Below are 21004 nucleotides of genomic sequence, written 5' to 3' on the forward strand. Positions count from 1 at the left end.
CATGCCTGAATGAAGCTTGTCTCATAAATGTATTTTCTGCATAAGGCACATTACACTCTTGTACTTAGGAACACTAGACAACACTTCAGCCTATACTTGGGGGGCCACTATAAACAGCAAAATCACAAATAAAAGACACAAAAATACAAAAAAAATGTAGCACTAAATAGACTGCTTCATGATGAGAGCTAAAACAACAAGGTAGGGCATCACCTTATTTACCCTCAGCTGAGACTGGGAACATCGGGATACACATTTTCACTAATTGTGCATGTCCATGAATGACCACAGAAGCAGTATAAATACTGATTTGGGGATTACAAATTAATTTAGCAAGTAGGCAAATTCATAAATACAGAATCTGCAAATAATGAGTAGTAACTGAAGATAGATTTTCAAAGCATGGAGCAGGATAAACTGTGCAAAGAGAACAGACATATAAACAGCAGCAGCAGAGGATGCAACCCTAAAATACAGCACTGTTATGAGATGGTAGAGAGGAAGAACAAGCAAGGGAGACTGGAAAAGAGCATCTAGCAAAATAAAAGGAGAAATAGGGCAAGTGTGGTGTCAGGATCCTAGAGAGTGATGTATTTTGATGATAAGTTAATAGCAGCTGGGCACAGTGGCTCACACGTGTAATCCCAGCACTTTGGGAGGCCAAGGTGGGTGGATCACCTGAAGTCAGGAGTTCAAGACCAGCCTAACCAACATGGTGAAACCCTGTCTCTACTAAAAACACAAAAATTATGCAGGTGTGGTGAAGACACCTGTAATCCCAACTCCTTGGGAGGTTGAGGTGGGAGAATTGCTTGAACCCGGGAGGCAGAGGTTGCAATGAGCCGAGATTGTGTCATTGTACTCCAACCTGGGCAACAAGAGTGAAATTCTGTCTCTAAATAAATAAATAGATAGATAAATTGGCTTATAAAAAATAAATAAGTTAATTGCACCAAATACTAAAAGACAGTGTATGGTGAAGATACAGAGCTGAACACTCTCCTAGGCAAAATATAGACAACTGGTAACCTTGAATAGAGCTATCTCAGTAGAGTGAGTGTATTACTCAGGGTTCTCCAGAGAAAAGGAAGCAACAGTGTATATATATATATAGAGAGAGAGAAATATGAAGAGATTTCTTGTGAGGGACTGGCTCATACAATTATGGAGGTTGAGAAGTCCCACCATCTGCTGTCTGCAAGCTGGAGACCCAGTAAAACTAATGATGTAATTCCAGTTCAAACCCAAAGACTTCAGAACCAGGACAGCTGATGGTGTAAGTTGGGTCCAAGTCCAAAGGCTTCAGAATGAGGAATGCTGAGGTCCAAGAGCAGAAGAAGATGGATGCTCCAGCTCAAGCAGAGAGAGCGAATTTGCCCTTCCTCTATTTTTTTGTTCTATTTGGGCCCTTGAAGGAATTGTTGATACTTACCCACATTGGTATGGGTGATATTCTTAACCCAGTCTGCCAATTCAAATGCTAATCTCATACAAAAATTAGCTAGGCATCGTGGCTCACACCTGTAGTCCCAGCTACTCATGAAGCTAAAGCAGGAGTATGGCTTGAACCTGGGAGGCAGAGGTTGCAATGAGCCAAGACTGCACCACTGCACTCTAGCCTGGGTGACAGAGTGAGACTCTTTCTCAAAAACAGAGAAAAAAATGCTAATCTCTTCTGGAAACACACTCGCAGACATACCCAGAAATAATGTTTTACCAGCTATCTGGGCATCCTTTAACCCAGTCAAGTTGACAAATAAAATTAACCACCATAGTGACATAGAACAGAAGCCCTATTGGAATGAGCTGAAGAGAAAATAAGAGATGGCAAAGATAAAACAGCAAGTACAGATAACCACTAGGGGCAGAGAATGAGGAACTGAGAAGTGGGATGGCAGCTGGAGGGGAACACTGGGTAAAGGGATGCATCCAACTGATGAATTTTGTTTTTTGAGACAGGTTCTCACTCTGTCACCCAGGCTGGAGTGCAGTGACACAATCACGGCTCACTGAAGCCTCAACTTCCCAGGCTCAAGTGATCCTCCCACCTCAGCCTCTCAAGTAGCTGGGACTATAGGTGCACACCACCACTCCTGGATAACTTTTGCATTTTTATAGAGATGGTGTCTTGCTATGTTGCCCAGGCTGGTCTTGAACTCCTGGGCTCAAGCATTTCTTCCACCTTGGCCTCCCAAAGTGCTGGGATTACAGGTGTGAGCCACTGCACCTGGCCTAGTGAATGATTTTTTTATGACCTTATCACATGCCAGCCACTATCATCTATTAGAGATGGAAGAACTAATGTTGTAGAACATGAAGGGGATAGTAATAGTTGTTAACGTTGTGGAGAAGGTAGAAGGGGATGAGATCTTAAAGCACGAGTGGAGGCGATGGTCTTAGATAAGAATGCTTCCAGCTGGGTGCAGTGGCTCACACCTGTAATCCTAGCACTTTGGGAGGCCAAGACGGGTGGATCACCTGAGGTCAGGAGATCGAGACCAGCATGGCCAACATGCAAAACCCTGTCTCTACTAAAAGTAAAAAAATTTTTTTGAGATAGAGTCTCACTCTGTCGCCCAGACTGGAGTGCAGCTGGCTCTATCTCAGCTCACTGCAACCTCCACCTGCCAGGTTCAAGCGATTCTCCTGCCTCAGCCTCCTGAGTAGGTGGGACTGCAGGTACGTGCCACCAGGTCTGGCTAATTTTTGTATTTTTAGTAGAGACGGGGTTTCACCATATTGGCCAGGCTGGTCTTGAACTCCTGACCTCAAGTAATCTGCATGCCTTGGCCTCCCAAAGTGCTGGGATTACAGGCATGAGCCACCATGCCCAGCCAGAATGATTCCATTTTAACAGGAAAAAAAGGCATTCTGTGTACATACAAGTATGAGTAGACTGATGGATTTGCAAGGAGGAAGATGAGTTGTTTTTCTTCAAAAAGCATCTATCTTATCAAGTAAGTGTAAGTAAGGCAATACCATCTTTTGAGAGTCACCCTAGAGGGGATAGTGGAAATTTGAAGGGAGAGGAGGAAGTATGAAATAGTCAGAGTGGAAAGGTGACTATAGAAGGAAATATGATAGAACTGTCTGCCAATATTGAGTGCTCATTTGAGATCTGTGGTCATGGACATGAAATTAGTCAACTAAGTATGGTTATATAATTTTCTCCAACAATCAAATCGGTCATCAATCACCTCACTCCCAAGTCACCAATTGCAGTCATTTCCTCCCTTATGTTTTATTTATCTTCTTATTACTTCAGAGGGTACAATATTAAGCAGGAAATTCAAAACCAAGCCATTCAGAACAGCATACCTGATATCACACGGTACTACTTTGAACATTCTCCCAGAACTTACCCCATTCTCCCATAGGCCTTGCTGTACTTTGAATCAATTGCTATTGCTTTTTCACAATCCTTTATTGCATCTGTATAGTGACCTAACTTGCTCTGAGCAGCAGCCCTAAGAGAAAGAAAAGAGAATTTTATTAAAGGCAGTTGTCAAGGCACTAATTTAGATTTTCAGGTACTAATACTACTAAATTTGTCTTGTTCCAATTTGTGGATCATTCCCACTAAATTTCTAAGTCAAACTGTCTAAGATAATTATGTAATAAAATAAAATAAAAAAAGCCCAGAAACTTTAGCTCAGAAAAAAAGTATTCAGGCTGCCTTTCACTGTTTGCTTAGCTATAGAAAGGACAAATATGCAAGTCATACAACTGGTCTACCTATTTATACCCTTCCTAATTTGCCCAAACAGAAAAGTGAAAAAGCTAGGACATCTGGGCTACTATGGAGGCACAAAGAGTGAGTGATTGCTATGAATGGCTACACAGAGTGTTGTGCTATTAACTGATCACTTTAATGGTAGGGTTAAAGTACAAGTAAAAGTGATATCCCAGTCCTCTGGCACTTTCTCTCATTTGTTCATTTCTAAGGCTGACTAGATTTTATTTCTTTCAGTTTCCCAGAAGTTCTCATAATCTTGTCCCTTATCAAAAGTTTGAAGAGCCAACTTTGGAAAAAGAACACCTGTCTAGATCAAAATCCCTGCAATTGTGACCTCTCCTCAATAATATTTCCAAATAGAAAGAAATAGATCACAGGAGAAACAGGAAAGGAGAAGAGAAGCTCTAAGATGGATGCTTAGAAGTCAAAGTGAGCGCCAGCAACCCAGAAACAGAAGTTTGTTGGACCAGAGAGGGTCAGGGTGTGGTGACCACTTCTTCGATTTCTCACAACTATGAAGGAGAATGCTATGCTGCACAGAACCTCTGCCTCCATGACTATAACTCCAAGTCCTGGTACCCTTTCTATTAATAAAGGTAAAGAAGCACTTTCTAAAAATTTTGCTTGCAAGCCCAGAAATGAACTTAGGCTCCTTCATGTTCTTGTGTCTACAGACAAAAGTCTCATGCTAACAGAAGGTCTCTGACCTCATGTTCCTCTCCCACTGCAATCTGAGAAGCACTACTCTTGTTTTTGCTACCTCTATTCTTCTCTCTTTACCCATATTTGTTGTTTTAATTGTCCTTAAAAACAATCTTTTTGCTTAACCACTCAGTAAACCATCTCTCTTCCTTGAAATTAGTCAAAGGTCACATCTTTCAAGGACCTAGCTGGAATCTAATAAGCACATATGAAAACAATAAAACTGATCAAAACACCACCTATCTGCAAGTATCAGTGAGGATCCTCGCTGATTCTCAATATTCCTTAAGTATGTTCTAATCTCATCCTGTCAATCGAACTACAGATTAGGATTATCTGATATTACTTCTGTATCACATCCAGCTTATTATTGTACTGTACAAATACTGAAGGTACATAGTAATCGATCCATTATTTGCTAGGTATTCATGAACAGAATGTGTTACGTAAAACCAATCCTGGATAGAAGAAGCTAAAAGAAATACTGCCAATTCTGGAAGTTGAACCTGGAAATATAAACCTACTAAAAATTAAGCACATTTAGTAGGAAGAAAAAGGAGAAGAAATAGCACTTTAGTTCTGATCAACAGGAATTTGCTGAGAAATTCCCATCATAGCCTGGCTTCCACGAAGTAGATTAACAACATGTGAGTCTGGATCACTGACTTTTTGCCATCCAATGTGAGGATTCCAGGTCAACAGGCATTCATAAAAGTTACTACTGTGTAAGGAGCACAACCTTCCAGACAAGTACAGGTCTTCCTTTTAAAGTACTTTAACTCAGAGAAAATTTTAAGAGACCAACCTTGAAAAGTTTATATACTTCAATGGCTGACACATAAGATACATACTTACTCCCAGAAAGGAAAGTTCAAGAAAACTCATATTTATGCCCTATTTGGCCTTCTAAGCCACAGTACTTTCAGGACAAAAACTTTGTGTCACAGTAACAATAAGGGAGAAATGAGACATTGCCTCAGAGCAAGCTTCTTTTCCTACCACTATAGAAAGCTCTTTTCCACAGGTGATTTTAGTCCATAGAGCCAGGAAGGTCCCTCAGAGGCCTCAAATGTTCTTGTCTATTCTTCCAGGTGTTTGAGCTGCTTGAAGGAAAACAGTTCAGAAAGTGAAGTAATGCAAGGAATTAACTGAATGACAATGAAATCCTACTAACTCTGGAAGTTATTTGTTATTGTTGTTCTGTTTGTTTTTTGGAGAGAGTCTTACTTTGTTGCCCAGGCTGGACTGCAGTGGCACAATCCTGGCTCACTGTAACCTCCGTCTCCCGGGTTTCAAGCGATTCTCCCGCCTCAACCCCCCAAGTAGCTGGAATTACAGGTGTGCGCCACCATGCCCAGCTAATTTTTGTGTTTTTAGTAGAGACAGAGTCTTGCCATATGTGCCAGGCTGGTCTTGAACTCCTGACCTCAAGTGATCCACCCACCTCGGCCTCCCCAAGTGCTGGGACTACAGGCATGAGCTCCGCACCTGGCCAGGAAGTTGAATCTGGGATTACAAAATTGCTAAACCAAATTTCACCTAAGAATTAACAACATTTATTGAGAGAAAAGGAGTTAATGGACTTAGCTTTGAGGCAGATTTTTTAAATGATTTTATTACATATAATAAGCACAGCTACCAGAAGAAAAAAAAACTTGTGCAGAAAGGGAGTATGAGATCTATACTAAGTCCAAGTCTCATATCTCATTAGGCAGGGCAATACTGTCTGCAAATTCATAGGCCTACTGTCTGATCTATCACTGACATCTGATTCTGGAAATCTGCTAATGGTGATTTTGTAAAACAGCAAATGCTCCAGTCTCATCTCTTTTCTGCCAAGAGTCTCATTTTCTAATCAGTGTATGTGTCCGTGCATATGTGCAGAAACATGCAAGAAGGGAAAAAGGGTAAGTGGGAGGATGGAGAGAAGTTTTGAAAAGGGAATGAGAGAAAGAAACGTGGTTTTTTAAAAAACAACACATCTGTTCCTAAACACTTGCTAAACACCTTCGGGAAATTGAAAGGCAATACTTGCCTTTAGATATCTGATTTGCCATTTTTAAAATATAATCAGAAAATGACTCCTCTGTAATACATAGGACTTAGCATACTCTGAGCATCTGAAATGTTATATAGCAAAAGTTTTCAAAGAGAACAATAATACCATGTGGATTGTATTTTTAGTAGTTAGTATATGGCTACATTCAGGATTTAATGTTAACTATTTTTAACTGTATTCCTTTGTTTAGTTAAAATTTATCTTTAATAAATGTATATATTCATGCCTTCCCAAAACACTAGTCATTCTACAGGTACACATAATATTACCATATATTAAGATTATCAGATTAGGTACACAGATAAAGTAAAAAACTTATCTGTGTACCTAAATCTAGCTGTAAATTAAGAATGACAACTATTCCATCTACTTTGCACAGAATCTCAGAGCAATCAAGGACCATTTATCTGCTCTGTTAACGCTTGCTATATCACATCTACCAAAAAAACTCTTCTAAAATGACTGAGTACAATACAAAACAAGCATAATTATTGTTTGATATGCAAATCCTTCAACTCAAAGTTTCCATAAGGTCTTCTGCCCTCCATCCTACAACACTCCATTCATTTTTCTCTAAATATTTCTACTTGATTCATTCAACTAATATATCTATTGAGGGCCAGTGAATGTACATTTTTCTAAGAAAAATGGATACAGCAATAAGCAAAATAATATTTCTGTCCTCAATAGCACGTAGATTCTAGTGAAGGCAGGGAGGGGGAGGAGAAGTCTGGAAGACTATAGAGAAAAGGTGGTTTTAGGTCTAGTTTTTGGTCAATCTTTCCTCATACAGCATGACTAAGGCCCTTACTTCTCAGACTAATTATAAAAATGTTAACATTTATTTAAAAATAAACACACAGTCCTTTGCTTCAGTTAAAAAAATAAAATTTGAAAGTATAGCGTTCAACAAACCTGTTTTGGTAGTTCATGTGAAAAAGTGGTATGGGTTTCTCTGACTTAATACTCAACACAAAGCAACAGCAGGACAAGGATAACCATTAAAAGAAAAGATATAGGATGCTTTACTTACAAATAATTAGAAAGAAAGAAAAAAATCAATCCAATAGAAGGGGGAAGAGGGGGAGGGAAGAAGCAGCCAAGAAAAAGGATGCTTTTAAGTGGTTAATACATGGCTTTACTTTGTGGTTAAGCAGTTAATATATGGCTAAAAAGAGCTGGGTGCAGTGGCTCATGCCTATAGTCCCAACACTTTAGGAGTACCAAGGCCACAAGGATCACTTGAGTCCAGGAGTTTGAGACCAGCCTAGGCAACACAGTAAGACCCTGTCTCTACAAAAAATTTAAAAATTATCCAGGTGTGGTTGGTGTACACCTGTAGTCTCAGCTACTCGGGAGGCTGAGACAGAAGGATCACTTGAGCCCAGGAGGCCGAAGCTGCAGTAAGCAGTGTTCGTGCCACTGTACTTCAGCCTGGGTGACAAAGCAAAAGTACGTCCCCTGCCCCCCCCACAAAAAAAAGGTAGCAGAAAACAATTGAAATTCATCAGACAAAACTCAGGTTCTCAACTTAGATACAAAAGATGTCACTTAAAACACAATCATACATAGGTTGAAGTTAAAAGGACAGAAAAAAGTCAAACAGGAGAATGGAAACAACACAAAAGAAAAGTGATGTGGAAACATTAATATTAGACACAAAGCAAATAAGATTAATAAGGGTAGAGAGAGGCATTATTTTTACTAACCATCCTTTTAAATGTAATTTTATGTAAAAAATTTACAAGGTTCTGAAGTCAAACGTACATTAGAAGTCTCACTCTCATCCTATAGGGAATGGATGGGAATGCTGTAGATGGGATAGAAATGGGAGTAAGACTTCAAAAAGATGAAAAAGCAAACCTTCAAACTGAATAAAACAGAAACAATTGATCCTAATTGTATATCAAAAAGAATTCAGATAACTTTTGAGCATAGTATTCTGAGTATACAGGCTTAGTGAGATGCACTCAAAGACAAAAGAAAAACTGCAAAGAAATCCTGAAGTTTACATAGCAGGCCAGCTAGTGGTGTGATATTGGTTTATAATACCAACTGAAGGATACTGAAAGATACAGTGAATGAGTAAATCTACTGGTGGTGGTAGAAGTAGGGTTTTCACCCTGGGATAAGGAAGATACAAATATAAAATGGGAGAAGATGAGGGAGAATTCTGTGACACTAGAATGTGAATTGAAGGTATCTGTAGAAACTGATGACTTTTCAAAAAAATCAGTTTGCTAGCTCTGTCCACTAAAAGGACCTAGAAGCAGTAAGACCTTAGTAGCAACGATCATGTCCTGCAACCCGATCTTGGTTCCTAAATACCATCCTTCACTAAAAGGGACAGAGCTTCCTTGGAGAATAGCTGAGCTCAGGGCTACAACAGCGAAAGTACAAAGGAAATCTGGAATGTCTTACTGTCTCAGAAAGCAAGAAAGTGGTTGGGTTTTTGGTTTGGGTTGTTTTTTTTTTTGAGACAGAGACATCGCCTTTCTTTTGTGTTATTTCAGTTCTCCTACCTCTGTCTCCCAGGCCGGAATGCAGTGGCATGCCCAGATATTTTATATATTATAAGTAGAGATGGGGGTTTTACCAGGTTGGCCAGGCTGGTCTTGAACTCCTGACCTCAAGTGATCCACCTACATTGGCCTCCCAAAGTGCTGGGATTACAGGCAGTAAGCCACTGCATCTGCCCAAGAAATTGTTTTTTTTTTTTTAAATGAAGTTACATAAAAGGATACATGACCAGTTTAAAGGGCTTCCATTAGCCAAATGTGGGATAATTTAAGAACCAAAAATAACTATTAAGGTAACTGATTATAACATATTGAATCATGAATTTTTTTAAAATTCATGAGTCCAAATGAATTCTCAAATGACACTCAAAAAAGTTGCAGAGAGGAAGAGGGAGAAATCCAAAAAAGGAAAAGATGAAAGCTCTTCTTTACAGAAATATGTGAGGAAATATACATAGAGGAAATGATAAAATTAGAAAAATCACCATTTTGTAACTATTGATGTATTAATGACTTGGTATTAATGATTTGGAGAAAGATCATGAAACGATAGATGATAAAACATTTCATAAAAGTTTGCTAGGGAATAATTATTTATTCACATCACCAAACCCTACAGATTACTTATTAATTACCAAAAGAATAATAGATCTGATGGTCATCACCTTAAGATATCAAACTTAAGAGTCACCAGTAATAGGTCAGTCTGAAAATATGTGCCTCCTAACATAATGTAATAAGTGGTACACATAATTATTTATGTAGGTTTCATACCAAAATTTAACCTAAATTTAATCATGAGGAAGCACCACATAAATCCAGAATATGGCTCATTCTATAAGACAATTGGCCTGAACTCTTCAAAAATGTCTATCTCATGAAAAACAGTCAATCAAAAAGTCAGGGATTTTTTTTAGATTAAAAGAGACTAAAGTAGCATAACAAAATACCATGCAAGAAACTTGGTTAGATTCTGGATAAAAAACATAGCTATAAAAGATGTTTTGGGGACAAACAGAAAGCTTTCAGTATTAATATTAATTTTCTTATATGCAAATGGTATGATAGTTACATGAAGTATATCCTTATTCTTAGGAAATATAGCTGAAGTATTTGGGATCAGCAAGAAATTTCTATATATTTGTTTATAAGCAAATACACACACACTAACATACCCCAATAGAAAGACAAAGAGAGGCCAAGTGCAATGGCTCATGCCTGTAATCTCAGCACTTTGGGAAGCCAAGGTGGGTGAATCGCTTGAAGCCAGGAGTGTAAGAAAGCCTGGCCAACATGATGAAACCTCATCTCTACTGAAAATACAAAAATTAGCTGGGTGTCCTGTGGTCTCAGCTACTCGGGAGACTAAGGCACAAGACTTGCTCAAACCCGGGAGGAAGATGTTGCAGTGAGCCAAGATCATGCCACTGCACAACAGCCCGGCCAACAGAGCAAGACCCTGTCAAAAAAAAAAAAAAAAAAAAAAAAAGGAGAGAGAAAGAAAAGAAAAGAAAGACAAACAGAGAAAGAGTGAGAAAATAAACACGGCAAAATGTTAACTACCACTGATTCTAGGGTGAACATATATAGAGAGAGATGTTCATCATACTATTCTCTCTCAAGAAGTTTAAACAGTTTAAATTTGTTTTTTTTAAAAAATAGACACACATACACTCTGCCATGTCACTGTTTCATCATTCGAAGTTATCAGGTAGAGACAAATTTCTCTTCTAAAATTAACTGAACCAACTCAGCTGACTTTTGTGGAATACCTATAATATGCTAGACTTTACTCTGAATTAAATGAGGAACCATTGAAGGGTTTTGAGTAGAGAGGTATAAAAACATGACTTGTTTTAAAAAGTTTAACTGGGCTGGGCGCAGTGGCTCATGCCTCTAATCCCAGCACTTTGGGAGGCAGAGGTGGGCAGATCACAAGGTCAGGAGTTCGAGACCAGCCTGACCGACATGGTGAAACACCGTCTCTACTAAAATACAAAAAATTAGCTGGGTTTGGTGGCAGGCACCTGTAATCCCAGCTACTCAGGAAGCTGATGTGGGAGAATCACTTGAACCCAGGAGGTGGATGTCGCAGTGAGCCGAGATCATGCCATTGCACTTCAGCCTACGTGGCAGAGCAAGATGGCAAGATTCTGTCTCAAAAAATATATATATATGCTAGACACTAAACTTGAAACCACTTTACAGAGATGAAGATTTACCTTCAATCTTTCATAGTCTAATAGGGAAACAGATACGCAAATAAACAAATAGCATAATAAATGCAAAAATGGAAGTATAAAAGGAAGAGGCAACACAGAGAAAGGCATGGCTAACCCTATGCCAAGTTGTCAACAGAACTTTCCGTAACAGAAAAGTTCTCTATCTGTAACTATCCAATACAGTAGCACCTAGCCACATGCGACTAATGAGCATTTGAAATATGCTAATGCAACTGAGGAAATAAATTTTTAATTGTTTTACATTTCAATTAATTTATATTTAAATTGCCATATGTGGCTGGGAGCTACCATATTGGACAGCACCACTCTATATAGAACACAGAGGGGAAGGACATAGGGGCATGGTCAGGAGGTTGGGAGGAAAAGGTATTAAGAAGGCCAGGTGCGGTGGCTCATGCCTGTAATCCAGCACTTTGGGAAGCTGAGGTGGGTGGATCACTGGAGGTCAGGAGTTTGAGAGCAGCCTGGCCAACATAGTGAAACCCCATCTATACTAAAAATACAAAAAAATTAGCAAGGTGTGGTGGTGGGCACCTGTAGTCCCAGCTACTCAGGAGGCTGAGGCAGGAGAACTGCTTGAACCTGGGAGGTGCAAGTTGCAGTAAGCTGAGATTGCACCACTGCACTCCAGCCTGGGTGACAGAGCAAGATTCCATCTCAAAGAAAGAAAAGATATTTAGAAAGTCTTCCCAACCGAGTTTTGCTCGTTACTCAGGCTGGAGTGTAGTGATGCGACCTTGGCTTACTGCAACCTCCGCTTCCTGGGTTCAAGCAATTCTACTGCCCAGCCTCCTGAATAGCTGGGAATACAGGCGCACACCACCACACCTGGCTAATATTTTGTATTTTTAATGGAGACAGGGTTTCACCATGTTGCCCAGGCTGGTCTCGAACTCCTGACCTCAGGTCGTCCATTCGCCTCAGCCTCCCAAAGCCTAACAGGGTTTTAAAGGATGACTAGCATTTGACCAATTAGATAAGGTAGGAAATATTCTAGGCACGGGGGAAGCACATACAAAGCATGGAGAGATGTCCCAACATGGTATTTTTAAGAAGTTAGTAAGTTTCATATTACATGTGCATAGGTAGTAGAGAGAAGAGGAGTAAGGCAGGAGGAAAAGTGAAGATAATAAAGTGAAGAGAAAAGAAAGAGCCTAGATTAGAAAAGATCTTATGCGTCATGTTGAGGAACTTAAATTGGATCCTGTAGGTATTTTGGAACTACAGAACAGAAAGCAAGCATTAGATGATCAATTTCACATCTTAGAAAAAACCTTTTGGCAGAAGACAGGAGTGGGGAGTGCAAGTAAAAATGGAAAGCCATTTTGATGTCCCTATTGCAGTAGTTCAACCAAAGTTAAGAACTGGACTAAGGGAGTAGGAAATAAATTAGCTATCTGGGAGGTGTATGGAAAAGGGAAACAGAAAGACACCCTGAAATCTGGCTTCAGATACTGACAATAAGATAAGAAATAACTGGGGAGGATCAGACTCAGAGAGAAGAGTGGGTGTAAGGAAGGAGGGGGACTGTGTTTCAATCTTAGCAGCTTTAAATCACAAACTGCAAGTTAGGGTGAAAGCAGATTTGTGCAGCTTACAAAAGGAACAGGAGAGGCGTCTGAGCCTCAGAGGCCAGGAAAGGAAAGAGAAGACAGGCTATATTTGAATCTTCTCGAAGATGAAGCCAAACATGCCAACGTCTGAACTGAATAACAATGTGGCCTGTGCTCCCTCTCCCTCTGTTGTCTGGTTATCAGGGCATAACTAATGAAATTTCAGTGGAACAGTATGGTCAGAGTCACATGTTTCCAGACATCCTTGCTTTCTTTGCCTTATTAGAAACAAAAGCATATCATTTATGTTCTATTTTTATAGAAACACAGGAAAAAAATCAAACTACCGCACATTTCTCACATCATGCATAAATAAATTATGGCAAAAATCTATTCCTACAACTAAAGAAGCCTTACCTTATTTTTGAAAGAAACAAATGTTGCAAGTCGAGGACTTTGTATATATTATCACTCCTCACAACTACCCTTTGAAGTGGATAATATCTTTACTTTACAAATGGGGAAACAGGCTCAAAAATATGCAGTGCCTGCCCAAGGTCACATAGCTAGTAAGTGCAGAACTGAGATTCAACAAGCTCAAATCCAGTAAACTGACTGATGACATGCTGCCCACAGAGGAGGAAGAAACAAAATGCAAAATAGTGAGGGCTCTGTTCCCATCTTTCTCAGAGCTTACACAGCTACATGTTGTCACTAGCATTTCTTATTATAATGGCCTTCTTGATTTTGCCTTTTATACTATGCTCTCCAATCTGAAATGCCTTCCCCTCTCCTCTGCCTATCCAAGTTCTACCGGTCCTTCAAATACGACTCCAGTTCTCCACCGCCTGAGAGGCCTTCCAAATTCTCTCCATCATGCTCCTGTCTCTCTCCCAACCATCCATCTACCCTTGAAGCATGAGCTTACTATGGGTAACTACTCAGCACTGAAGTACAAAAGAAATATGAACATCGTGTTTGTATAGAAGACATCCAAAAGTGTTGTTCATTTTTTATTATGGAGAACTTGGTGGTGTTTAGAACTACACTCAATCATTTTTGTTTTAGGTGTACAAGTGTTCATGTGAAAAAGGCTGGTTGCTTCAGTATCTTTTATACACTTCAAATCATTCTACAAAAATGGGCTGAACTCCTGCAAGGCAGAGTATAAGGTGTTACAGGGGATACAAACAGATACAAGCACCAATCTCTGTCCTTCACCTGAATAAACAAAAGAAATATGCATATAAGACAAGGCAGAACATATAAGCATATGATAAAACATATGACAAACCTACATAAATGTTACACATTGTGGCAAGTGCTAGAAGTATATTAAAAAAGAAAACTACATAATATATTTACAAGGAAGGATTCAGGTTTTCCTTTTATCAAAGTGGAACCTAAAGCATTAGTAGGATCCTAAAAGGCCAAAATAGAAGACAAATAAGAGAAAATAAAGAATCATGCTTAAGAAATGTGCCAGATGATCATTTTCTAACAAATTAAAAAGTCACTTCTATAAAAAGTAAACATTAGTTCATCCTAGTGAGTTTAGTATATAAAAAATATTTTGATTACTAAAAAAATTGTGAAAATGAATATTAAAAGGAAGATTTAGATTGCCTATTCTGAGCTTCCAATTCTTGGCAGCTAGTTGGCAAAGAAAAATGGCAGAGGTAGTTGGCAAGATTACAGGCTATTGAGATATTTATAGCTACTAGAGCCTCAAAAAACTCAAAGTGATCCCAAAACTTTATTTAGTATTTATATTAAATATAAAAATAAACCTTTCTGATTATTTAATATTAAATAGCATGCTCTTTTACTGCATTTTTCAGGAAAAAAGATACTATTTAAGTGCAAAAGAAAAGCATAATTATTGGTTTGAGTTTTACAAAAATTAAATAAAAAGAAAGCATAGGTAATTGCCAAGAATTTCTTCTAATATAGTACTGGTGTGCATAAGACTATTATCATTAAAAATAAATTTTGTAGGCTCACATTTTCCATATTTATACTTAAAAGTATATGGCTTATTGTGCTCTGCAAATAAAAAATGTTGTGATAATATTTGTATCTGGTTACAACATTTCTTGACACTCTTAAGGATTTATTTCAAGACTGCATATGCTAAAACAGCAAAACATTATATATATTAATCTGATTATAGAGAATAAAACTTAACCATCAAACCACAGCTAAAAGGATTCATTCTTTACAAATTATTTGGATTTCTATTTTGGGGAGCTACATTGATGACTAATAAAGGAATTTTTGTGTGTGTGAAGAAGAAAATGAAGGTCTCTAGCGTGACCAATTAAACTTTTTTTTTAATTTAATTTTTTTTCTAGCAAGTCTCAAACATCTGATGGTTTTTAAACTAAACTTCTTAAGGATATGACCCTCCCACAAATAATAACTATAAAATCTGGACAACATTTTTAAAAAGTTGTCTTAACTAGAAGCAGCCCAGGTGGCCATAGATAGGAAAATAGCTAAGCAAACTGATATATTCAAACAATAGAATATTATTCATCAATAAAAAAGAATGAACTAATACATGCCACAACATGATTAAATCTCAAAACCATTATGCTGAGCAAAAAAAGTCTTGCACAAAAAATACATATAATTCATTTCATATGAAACTCTAGAGGAAATGAATCTAATCTATCAAAACAGTGATTACCTCTGGTAAGTGTTGTAGGCAACAGACTGTGAATAAGGAACTTCCTGGACATCTGATGGTAGCTGGGCTTACAGGTGCCTGCCACTTGGCTAGTGATGGTAATTTTCAATATCTCAATGGAATTTTAGGTTACCCAGGTGTATGTATCTGTCAAAACTCCGTGAAAGTACAGTTAAGGTTTATGCATTTTTGCATGCAAATTTTACCCCCAAGAAAGCAAATACTAAACTCTAGTTAATGATATGCATGCTATTTAGGGAGGATGTATATTGATGACTGCAAGTTGACTTGAAATGCAACAAAAACATAATGGAATAATGAATGGACAGAGGCACAGATAAGTAAGATAAATATGTGATAAAGCAAATAAACTAAAATATTTATGGCAAAATACAGGTGTTGATACATGAGTATTCACTGTATAATTTTGTAGGAGACAAAAAGAAAGGAAAAAAAGGACACTAAATTAATTCAGAACAAGTCCTATTGAACTAAAATTATTTCCTTTTATTTTAACAGGGTTACTACTAGACTGGTAAATAAAGAAAACTGACAACATATTTGGGCCCTGAAAAAGTTGGATCTCTCTTCATATTTTGATCAAGGCAGAAAAACAGGCTCCATTAAAAAAATAATTATCACTTGTATACAACACTCTTTACTAGACATTTTGATAGCACTTTACATGTACTGCTTGATCTCTATAACAACCCTATGAGGTAAATACTATTATTACCCACATTTTAGAGATAAGGAAACCAAGGCATAGATGCACTAGGAAATTTGCTCAAGGTCACATAGGCAGTAAATGTCAGAGCCAGAAATTAGAATCCAAAGAGTCTGGGGTCATCAAAAATAAATAAATGAGACCTAATTAAACTAAAAAACTTCTGTAAAGCAAAAGAAATAATCATCAGAGTAAATGGAAACCCATATAATGGGAGAAAATATTTGCAAATTATGTATCCAACAAAGGACTAATACCCAGAATCTACAAGAAACTTAAACAAATCAATAAGAAAAAAAAACAAATTATTCCATCAAAAAGTGGGCAAATGATAATGAATAGACATTTCTCAAAAAAAGTTAAACAAATGGCCAACAAATATATGAAAAAATGCTCAACATCACTAATTATCAGGGAAATGCAAATTGAAACCACAATATGATACCACCTTACTCTTGCAAGAATGGCCATTATTAGAAAGTCAAAAAACAACAGATATTGGCATGGATGTGGTGAAAAGAGAATGCTTATACACTGCTATTGGGAATGTAAATTAGTACAACCTATATGGAAAACAGTATGGAGATTTCTTAAAGAATTAAAAGTAGATCTACCATTTGATCTACTAATCTACCAATCCTATTACTAGGTACCTACCCAAAGGAAAATAAGTCATTATATCCAAAAGACACCTGCATGCATATGTTTATTGCAGCACAATTCACAATTGCAAAGATGTGGAACCAACTAAGGACTCACTAACCAAAGAGTGGATAAAGAAAATGTGGTATAGGTCGGGCACGGTGGCTCATGCCTATAATCCCAGCACTTTGGGAGGCCGAGGTGGGTGGATCACGAGGTCAAGAGATGGAGACCATCTTGGTCAACATGGTGAAACCCCGTCTCTACTAAAAATACAAAAATTAGCTGGGCATGGTGGCACATGCCTGTAGTCCCAGCTACTCGGGAGGCTGAGGCAGGAGAATTGCTTGAACCCAGGAGATGGAGGTTGCAGTGAGCCAAGATCATGCCATTGCACTCCAGCCTGGTGCACTCCAGCCTGTGTAACAAGAGCGAACTCTGTCTCAAAAACAAAAGAAAATGTGGTATATATGTATATACTACGGAATACTACTCAGCCACAAAAAAGTACAAGACAATGTCTTTTGCAGCAACTTGGATGGAGCTGGAGACCATAATTCCAAATGAAGTAACTCAGGAATGGAAGAACAAATAATGTGTGTTCTCACTTAGCAGCAGGAGTTAAGCTATGGGTACACAAAGGCATATAGAGTTGTATAATGTTCTTTGGAGACGCAGAAGGAGGAGGATGGGAAGGAGATGAGAGATAAAAAAAACTTCATGTTGCATACAATGTACACTACTCACGTGATAGGTTCACTAAAATCTCAGACTTCACCACTATACAATTCATCCATGTAAAGAAAAACCACGTTTTTGTTTACTCCAAAGCTACTCAAATACATACATATTTTTAAAAGAGTCTGGGTTCAGAACCCCAGCTCTTAACCACTTCTCTATTATAGTTCCACTAATTGACTTGTTTGTTTTGTTTTTGTTTCTTTTAGTAGAGACAGGGTTTCACCACATTGGCCAGGAACTCTTAACCTCAAGTGATCCATCACCTCAGCCTTCCAAAGTGCTGGGATTATAGGCATGAACTGCTGCGCCCGGACAACTTGTTACTGATATAATGTAAGATATGGTACTCTTCTCAAGTTTGTAGATGACATGAAAATAAGAGTAAGAACAAATTCATTACTTTACAAATTACTTATCAAAAAGTCTTTAAAAGACAAATTAATAGGAGATTATAACAAGATAGAATTTGATAGGGGTAAAAGGTAACAGCCTGCATTCGCGTATAAGCAACCCATTGTACCTCCAGTGGCAGTACTAGTGCATAGCAGGTATTTGGTATAAACCTGTCAAATCAATATATGATTGAATTATATGACAGAGAGAATCTATGAGAAAAGAGGCTGTAATACACCAAAAGCAAAAATGAACTTAATAAATAATGTTAGAATATGCTGATATATAGTTATGTTATCTAGAAAGTAGGTTAAATGAGAGCCTTACAAGACTGTTGGTCCAGTTAGACTAATGCCAGTTATACTGTGTTAACTTCAGAGAACTATACCTAACAGATACAGGTAAACTGGAACAAGTTTCAAGTGAAGGTACAGGACTTAAAGCTGTACTACCTGAAGTGTAACAGAAGAATGTTCAAACATTTGTGGAGAAAAGTAAACATGGTAGCAAATTTTAAAATGTAAGGTATTGTCATGAAAAGAAGAATCATGGCTGGGTATGGTTGCTCACACCTGTAATCCCAGCACTTTGGGAGACTGAGGCACGTAGATCACTTGAGGTCAGGAGTTCAACACTGGCCTGCCCAACATGGTGAAACTCTACCTCTACTAAAAATACAAAAACTAGCCAGGCGTGGTGGCACATGGCTGTAGTTCCAGCTACCTGGGAAGCTGAGACAAGACAATTACTTGAACCTGTGAGGCAGAGGTTGCAGTGAGCCGAGATCGTGCCACCGCACTCCAGCCTGGGTGGCAGAGTGAGACTCTCTCTTAAAAAAAAAGAAGAATCATAATTATTCTGGAACTCCCTTAAGTAAAACCAACTGACAGAAGCTACCTACAAGAAAACAAATTCAGTGTCAATATAAGGAAGATCTTTCTAACAGATATGACCACAAAAGAAAAGGTAGGGGAAGAGGGTGCTATCTCAGAAGTGTGTGACTACCCTAAATCTGATAATAATAAGTCTATGAAAGATCAGACCAAATCAAAGATCTCTTTCAAACCTAAGAAGCTACCATAAAATAAAAAGTGATAAGGCCATCCTAACAAGTTTCATATGGATTAAAATAGTAATTCTACTCACCAAAACAGACTTCAGATGATAAAATTTAAATTAAAGGAAAAATAAGAAAATAGAAGTTATTTGTCAAGTCTGTGAATGGGGAGAGCTTTAAGTCTAAAAGCACTGGAATAAATTTCAAAGAAAAAAACCAAATTGGACTACATAAATATTTAAAACTTTTACATGTGAAAAACATTAAAAGGCAATTAGCTGTGCAAATAGGACACACAAATTTTTGCTCTATATCTTTCATTTAAGGCTCTGCTGTCTGATATAGTAGCCCTAAGCCATATGTGGCTATTTAAATTAATTTTAAATTGATTTAGACATTAAAAATTTAGTTCCTCAATTGCTCTCTAACCACATTGCAAGTGCTCAACAGCCACTGTGGCTAGGGGCAACTGAGTTGGACAGTACCGTTATAGAACATTTCAATCACTGCAGAAAGTTCTACTAGAACTTCAATATTTAAAACAGAATAATTTAATTCAGAAAATTTATTACATAAGGCAGTAGAAGAGCTGAGAGGTCAAACAGGGTTGTATAGCAATCCAGAAATTGACAACAGGGAGCCATTACCATCCCTAAGACTGAAGAACAAAGTACAAAGTCCAATACCGAAGGTCACCTGGCAAAGGCTAGGACCGCAGTATGTGTCTCAGGTGAGAGTAGGAAGACAAAGATGAGACGCAGCCCCTGCTGAATATACATCATGATGTTAAAAAACAAAATAAAGGAGGAGGAAGAAATACCCAGATTTCTCTCTTCTCTCTACCCTCCAACCTCCTGCCAGTACCTCCATGGCTGAACCTATACAAAAGCCAGATAATAAAGGAGCCTGGGAAATGCAGTCTATAAGAGTCAGACCCCTGTTAAAAAGGACAGAGCCAAGAAAGAAGAAAGAAGTTTGTGGTCAAACAAGCTAAGACATGGCAAGAGGGACAGGGGAGCTCTCCAGAGTCTCTTTCATAAAGGTACTAAACCCTTATGACCTAATCACCTTCCAAAGGTCCCACCTCCAAATACCATCACGTTGGAGATTGGGCTTAAAATTCACATTAGTATATGAATTTTGATGGGATAGAAACATTCAGTCTATAGGAGATATAAATAGAAAATTTAGGAAAAAACAAACAAAAGCAGCCAACATTTGAAAAATATCCAACTTCACCAGTACTTACATATAAATTAGAACAATAATATGAAAACAAGATTAAATTAACAATAATTAATCATTTTCATCCTTAGTGCTGATAAAGGGCATAGCCAGAACAGATACATTCCTAGGGAGATCATTTTCAAAATATTTTCAAAGAAGGTGGGACAACTTTGTAATTTGCATCAACAATTTTAAAAATAATTTGCACTTCTAGACCTACTAAGTGCAGTTCCAGGGATAAATCCAAAGTCCAGCAAATCTAAAGCATGAAAATATTTTAGAAACAACAGATGTTCATTGCAGCTTTGTATGATAATACTGAAAAAAAATGGAAGCAACCTCAATGCCCACCAGTAGGTCAATAGGTGAGTAAACTAAAGTATGTCTATATGCTTATTCAAAAATAACCCTTGCCGAGTACTCCTTTGCCAGCCACAATGATAGGTTCTTGAAATATAAAAAAGAATAAGCACTAGTAATAGAGACTAATTTGTAACCACTTAAATAATGCTTATGAAAGATTGCAATAAAATACAAACATATTTTTGATATGCCCCGTGAACAAAGGCGAATCTAAAAATGAATAAACTGGCCAAGCATGGTGGCTCATGCCTGTATTACAGCACTTTGGGAGGCCAAGGCAGGTGGATCACTTGAGGTCAGGAGTTCAGGACCGGCCTGGTCAAAATGAACGGTAAAACCCTGTCTCTACA

General features: G+C 38.0%; 1 protein-coding gene across 2 annotated transcripts in view; it reads right to left on the bottom strand.

Moving 5' to 3' along the window:
* SGTB (small glutamine rich tetratricopeptide repeat co-chaperone beta) overlaps positions 1 to 21004 on the bottom strand; it is a 54392-nt gene that overhangs the window by 18183 nt on the left and 15205 nt on the right. For both annotated transcript variants that reach the window (XM_012462258.3, XM_012462257.3), the window contains exon 6: positions 3363 to 3467. In XM_012462258.3, the coding sequence (XP_012317681.1) occupies positions 3363 to 3467 (105 nt within the window). The remainder of the gene's footprint in view (positions 1 to 3362; positions 3468 to 21004) is intronic.

Source organism: Aotus nancymaae, unplaced genomic scaffold (genome assembly GCF_030222135.1).
Source record: "Aotus nancymaae isolate 86718 unplaced genomic scaffold, 86718_ANA_hifiasm-v0.15.2.pri h1tg000014l, whole genome shotgun sequence".
NCBI classification, from domain to species: Eukaryota; Metazoa; Chordata; class Mammalia; order Primates; family Aotidae; genus Aotus; species Aotus nancymaae.